The sequence below is a fragment of the Octopus bimaculoides genome, chromosome 18 (assembly GCF_046866305.1).
Source record: "Octopus bimaculoides isolate indiv1 chromosome 18, ASM4686630v1, whole genome shotgun sequence".
NCBI classification, from domain to species: Eukaryota; Metazoa; Mollusca; class Cephalopoda; order Octopoda; family Octopodidae; genus Octopus; species Octopus bimaculoides.
Window position 1 is genome coordinate 47,586,978 of NC_142945.1, and position 6,777 is coordinate 47,593,754.

The 6,777-nt window shown below is 36.8% G+C and overlaps 1 protein-coding gene across 8 annotated transcripts in view; it reads right to left on the reverse strand.

Annotated features, from left to right (window-relative positions):
- LOC106873192 (unconventional myosin-Va) overlaps positions 1-6,777 on the reverse strand; it is a 146,383-nt gene that overhangs the window by 79,129 nt on the left and 60,477 nt on the right. For all 8 annotated transcript variants that reach the window (XM_089366137.1, XM_089366139.1, XM_089366138.1 and 5 more), the window contains exons 11-17: positions 6,629-6,757; positions 5,585-5,718; positions 3,840-3,921; positions 3,277-3,417; positions 2,164-2,370; positions 1,251-1,376; positions 76-173 (exon numbers count right to left, since the gene is read on the reverse strand). In XM_089366137.1, coding sequence (XP_089222263.1) covers positions 76-173; positions 1,251-1,376; positions 2,164-2,370; positions 3,277-3,417; positions 3,840-3,921; positions 5,585-5,718; positions 6,629-6,757 — 917 coding nt within the window. The remainder of the gene's footprint in view (positions 1-75; positions 174-1,250; positions 1,377-2,163; positions 2,371-3,276; positions 3,418-3,839; positions 3,922-5,584; positions 5,719-6,628; positions 6,758-6,777) is intronic.

The following is a 6,777-nucleotide window of genomic DNA, read 5'->3' on the forward strand; positions in this document are numbered from 1 at the left end:
TGAAATCAGTTGATCCTCGGCAATGGTCACAGTCATTCATTGTCCTCTGTGGAATTGAATCTATAATAAACTTACTTGAAAGGTTTCTTTTCATCATTGGGTTTAATACATCGCACATAGTGTGGGTTTGTGTCTGACAAGGTCTTCATGAGGCTGTTTAATGATTCTTTAAACTGCAACATTAAATAAAATAATTGAAATCGATTTTTAAAAAAATTGGGGGATTTGAACACAGAATGTAAAGGGATGTAATTAAAATACTGGTTTCAAATCTTGGCACAAAGCAGACAATTTTTTTTTTTTTTTTTGTGGAGGAGGTAAGTTGATTACATTGACCCCCAGTACTCGACTGGTACCTATTTTATTGACCCTGAAAGGATGAAAGGCAAAGTCGACCTCAGCAGAATTTGAACTCAGAATATAAAAATGGATGAAACATCACTAAGCATTTTACCTGGAGTGCTAACAATTCTGCCCACAAGGTATTTTAGTCTCAAATCTACTAATTCTGTCAACCCACAGACACGACCGTGAAGGTTTGTGGCCTACTGGCTTGGGCACACATAATATTGTGATTATGGTTTTGATTCCAAGAACAGATAACGGATCGTCTTTTTGAGGTCCTTGAGCAAAGCACTTCATTTCATGTTGTTTATGTGCCAAGAAAACTGGGTAATCAGCCCAGTGAGTCTTAAGAGTCAAGAAAGTAATATCCAAGGGACTCACAGACATCACTGTGTCAGTTTTTACTTCACTACAAAATCAAATGATTCTAGCTTGATCCCACTGCAGAGAACCTTAGGCAAGTATCCTCTGCCGTAGTCTTGAAGTCAACCCTCTCTGCAGTACCTTGAGCAAGTCTTTTGCATCTCAGGTTCAGATTGATCAAGGCCTTGAGCGAAATTAGTCAAAAACTGTAGAGAAACTCAACAGACAAACTGTACCAGTTAATGGGTGAGAGACTTTACCTGTTGCTTGGGATAACAACATTAATTGTCCTACCCCTAGGAAGCCATTAGCTGGGTCCTCACCCTTACAATTAATAAAACCAGGTGTTTCGTCCCTTATCTCAAGACTATTGGACACCTTGGGCAGGGGGGTACTTCTTCCTTTAGCATCCTAAAGTTTCTTCCTGTCTTTCCATCCAACAGTCTTGGCTGCTGTTGTCCCCTCTCTAGCTAAGACCTATCCTCCACTGTTAGCAATAAAACTTTGTCCCCTTCACCACCACTGCCACCTTCTTCACATACCTGAGAACCAACAGTTTGTTTGTGCTTTTTAGATTTCTTTGGTGGATTCAGGTAGGATTCTTCAGATAAGGTTGATAGTTTCCTTTCCAATTTCTTCTCCTGGAACAGTTCTAATACAAATGGATTCTGAAAGACAAAAAAAATATATTTCATTATTAACAGGATTCTTCTCACATATCTCTACAGAGAGATTTTCAAAGCAAACATCAAAACATTAGAATTTTATCAGCAATGTTTGCTTTCTTTTTATCATCATTTTTATTCATCTCTTTTTGTTCCAAGTTACCATTATGCATGTCAGACAAAATGATTATAGTATAGCATATATAAATCATCATCATCATCGTTTAACGTCTGCTTTCCATGCTAGCATGGGTTGGACGGTTTGACTGAGGACTGGTGAGCCAGAAGGCTGCACCAGGCTCAATCTGATCTGGCAAAGATTCTACAGCTGGATGCCTTTCCTAACACCAACCACTGCGAGAGTGTAGTGGGTGCTTTTTACGTGCCACCAGCATGAGGGCCAGTCAGGTGGTTCTCCCAAAGACCACGCTCAAAAGGTGTTTTTATGTGCTACCTGCGCGGGAGCCAGTCTGGCAGCACTGGCAACGACCACGCTCGGTTGTTTTCCACATGCCGCTGGCACATGTACCGGTAATAGGAAAATAACACTCAGCTTGGAAACAGGTAAGGATTGGTGACAGGAAGAGCATCTAATCCCAGCAAATCCCCCTAAAAACATATTCTGTCCAGCCCATGCAAGTATGGAAAGGTGTATGTTAAAACAATGATGTATATATCATTGATTAAATTAGATTTTAAAAAACAACCAACCAAACCCCCATAAAGGGTGGGAGTGAGAACTGAACGATAGTTTTGAAATAAAGAATTATCACATCTAACAAATACTTACGGTGCTTTTTTTCAAAGTTTCTACTTGTAAGTCTGATACAGAATCCATATTTTTCTCCATGAACCCTTGGCAAGCATAGGTGACCTTCTCAGCAAAGTGGCAGACAGTGAAAGATGTCTGAGAGGTTCTGGGTTTTTCAAAACACTGAGCTTTTGCCAACTTCTTTAATAATGATGTGCACCAGTTGGCGTCACTTCCATTCAACATCTGCGGAGAGAGGAAAGAAGTAAATGACCCGAGTAAAGAACACTCTGAGCAAAAACATGTAGAAGACAGGTACAACATCAACTTTCTGGACCCTAATGGCTTTGAACCTCTTATAATCTGCTCTAATTCAAGAACAGAATCTTCAAATTCCTGTGACTGCCAAACTAGCTTATTGGTACCTAGCACAGACTAGTACTTTGTACAGTACAGTATTAATAAACTTCTGTCATTCATACTAAAATACATGCATTTTTTATCTTAATTTAATATTTGTTTAATTTAGAGTGTAGGAGTGGCTGTGTGGTAAGTAGCTTGCTTACCAACCGCAAGGTTCCGGGTTCAGTCCCACTGTGTGGCATCTTGGGCAAGTGTCTTCTACTATAGCCTCGCACCAACCAAAGCCCTGTGAGTGGATTTGGTAGACGGAAACTGAAAGAAGCCCATTGTATATATGTATGTGTTTGTGTGTGTGTCTGTGTGTGTGTCTGTGTTTGTCCCCCCAACATCGCTTGACAACCAATGCTGGTGTGTTTACGTCCCCGTAACTTAGCAGTTCAGCAAAAGAGACCGATAGAATAAGTACTAGGCTTACAAAAAAAAAATCCTGGGGTCGATTTGCTCGACTAAAGGTGGTGCTCCAGCATGGCCACAGTCAAATGACTGAAACAAGTAAAAGAGTAAAGAGTATAGGAACAAATGTAAGAAAACAATCCTCAAGTTTTGAGGATAGCAGAGAGAAGGGAAACCACAGTGAAAGAAGAGAAAAGAGGTCCTTAAATTGAGTATTTAGACATGTTAAAGAAAGAGATGAAAGCTGAAACCAAGGAGATAGCAGGTTCAATTTACATCTCTGGCAATGTTTCATTTGGTAGTTTATTTCACAGAAACTTCTGGAAAGTGACTTACCTTACATTCGTCATCTAATAAAGCTAAGATTCCCTGAGAACTCTCAATAAGATCAATACAAGGAGTATTATCGTAGTGGCTGATTTCATCCCATTCCAGACCTTCTTGTCTATACTCCTGCTGTTCTAGTGTGAATACGTGCTGCAATGAAACCAAAGACAATAGAACATGTATAATGATACATACATATATATATGTTCATGAATACATACATGTACAACACACACACACACACACACACACACACACACACACACACACACTCTTTTTACAGGGGCAAACAATTTGCGAGAAAAAATATAAATTCTTGAAAATTAATTTGCTAAGATATTATTAATTTTGTTATCATCTAGAATGACTATTTAAAAAAATGATAATAACAGAATTAATGATATATGTAATTGCAGGCCCCAAAAAAGCATTAAACAGCTGAGGGGTTAAAATTAAAATTGAGTTTAATCCCTCAGCTATATATATATATATATATATATATATATATATATATATCAACAATAATAATAAGGATTATTACAAAGTGACATAGCATTACTTTATTAACTCACCGTGTTGAACTGTAATTGGAGCCGTTCGTTCGCATAATTAATGCAAAACTGTTCAAAGCTGTTTACTCTGAATGTTTCAAACCTAATAAAAACAGAAAATAAAAAAAAAAAATTTTTTTAAAACATTATATAGAATATGTGGCTGTGTGGATAAGAAGCTCATTTTGTAACTTCATGGTTCTGGGTTCAGTCCCACTGCATAATACCTTGGGCGAGTGTCTTCTATAACTGACCAATGCTTTGTGAGTAAATTTGATAAATGGAAACTGAGTAGAAGCCTGTCGTGTGTGTGTGTGTGTGTGTGTGTGTGTGTGTGTGTGTGTGTGTGTGTGTGTGTGTGTACAAATATGTATGTATGTGTGTTTGTTAATACCTTGTAGCATAATGGTTTGGTAACAGAGATCCATAGAATAAGTAATAAAGTTAGCAAAAAAAAAGGGTTAATTTGTTTTATTCAACCCTTCAAGGAGGTGCCCCAGCATGGCCACAGACCAATGACTGAAACAAGTAAACGATAAAAGATATTCTCGTGTGTGTGTGTGTGTGTGTTCGCACATGTACACGCACACACATACACACTACCTGTTCCCAGATATACACACCTGAACAAATCAACAGATATTATAATTAAATAGACATAAAACTGTTAAGATAAACACAGAATATTTCGATGAGAGGATGTTGAATATATATATATATATATATATATATATATATACACACCAACTGGACATATACAGTGTAGAACAGGAGGAAACAGATGGGTGTATACTTGATACGGAAGTATAACCTGAATTTATGTCGTTCAGGGTACTTGGCTTTATAAACAGCCCATTAAAATGTTTGAATTTACACCAATAAACAACCCACATAAAATTGTGGATGGCTTGGTGGATATAGTACTAGATCACTAATCAAGAAATTGTTGGTTCATATCCTGTAAACAGCAGTGCATTGTGTCTGCGGTTAAGACACAGTACTCAACTGACCCAGTCTACCTGGCTGTAAACATGTACCACAGAATAGAACTAAGTCATTGCATGAAGCAACAGCTGGGGAGACACTGTAAAACTGACAAGTGGTTTGTTAGTCAGCAATGCTGAGTTCAAAGCTTCCCATAGGCAAGGATGGTCTTTGCCAGGTAGAATTGACCACTCTACTCCAAATGCTGTAAACTAAGTAAATCTCAAACATTAAACATTTCTATAAATTTACAGCACTATCCAACTCAACCAACTCTGAAATAAATTGCAATAAACAAGACAATAAAATAAAATATTTTTCCTGCCTATTTTGAAATGGTGGTGAGTAATAATAATAATTTAATAAAATATAATTAATAAGCTGATTGCCTTTGATCCTTATTTATTTTACTGACCCCCTGAGGGATACAGAGGAATAACAGTAAGAACATTAAATCAGGAAATCTACATCTTTCTTTTATTCTTTTATTTGTTTCAGTCATTTGATTGTGGCCATGTTGGAGCACTGCCTTTAGCCAGAACGTAGAGACAGGTGAAATACCACTAAGCATTTCACCCGGTGTGCTAATGTTTCTGCCAGCATGCTGCCTTATTTGAGAACAATATAGTAGAGTATGTGTGAGAGGTCAGATCTGATTGGTTTGAATGTAAGACAGGTAGAATATTTGAGCCAGATATGGACAGTGTCAATGCTTACAGGTTAAAGAATTTAATTAAGTAAGAAGAGTAAAAAAAAAATCAATAATTAAAACTAGAACAAACCCGTAGATATCGAGCACTCCAATGAAGTTTTGGGTGTCTTCATGTGTCAGGAGATTCCGATTAATTTTGGCTACAATCCAGTCAAAGACCCGCGCGTAAATGAATTTAGCGAGAGCATCTCGACTATACCCGGCCTGCAATCATAATAAAACATCATCAGTGAACAAGAATAATATATTATACACAAATAATAATTCAACAACAACAAAAAAAAAACTAACTCAACAAGAGCAAAAACATCTACAACAAAAAAGTTTTTTTTTAAATATTTATCAGGTTAAGTTTTTGCGGTGGATTTACCAGGTAAGAAATTTCAACTGAGACCATGTTTTGAAACTAAAATGATTGTGGTATGGAAGACACATCCTAGCCATTCTAAAACTGTTATCTTCATCTAAGGCTGACAAAATTTTCATTGCACAAAATGTGTCCTGGTTTCTGGCATCAGTGACCAGACCACAATTTGTGTGATGAAAATTTGGACACCTAATAACAAACTTGATGTGAAATTAACAGTCTTTGTGTTTGATCATGTTTCGGCTGATATACCCTCCAGCCTTCATCAGGTGTCTTGGGGAAATTCCGACACCTGATGAAGGCTGGAGGGTATCTCAGCCGAAACACTGTGTTAACAACAAACAAGATGAGGACAAATATCTGTCAAATGTAAATAATGTAAATAATATAAATAATGTACAAAATTCCTCATCTCTTAAATATAGAACTGAAATAAATTAATGTTTGTTTTTATATATATAAAAAACAATTTGACATTAGGGTGAAAAGTCAGTACTTTTTAGTAGAGTATACATGCGCACTGAACTTATAAGAATTGGTGTGACACTGACTTCAATGTTTCAGACATTGAAAGTTAACAGGTCAAAACTTTGAAGTCACTATTGTCTGTCTATCTATCTATCTATCTATCAACACACACACACATATATATATATATATTCATATACAGAGTGAGAGAAAGAGAGTAATAAAGGAATCATTGGTTGAAATGTTATGAAATATTTTGGAAGCGTTGAACTGTCTTACCTCTTTCTTGGACATTGGTTTCATGATCCGTTCAGAGGCGGAAGCGATCTGTCTGTTGCACAGCCAAAATGCCATTTCTTCAGGATTCAATCCAAGTAACTCACAGACAATACCAAAATGGGGGGTTTTCTAAGATAATAATAAAAATA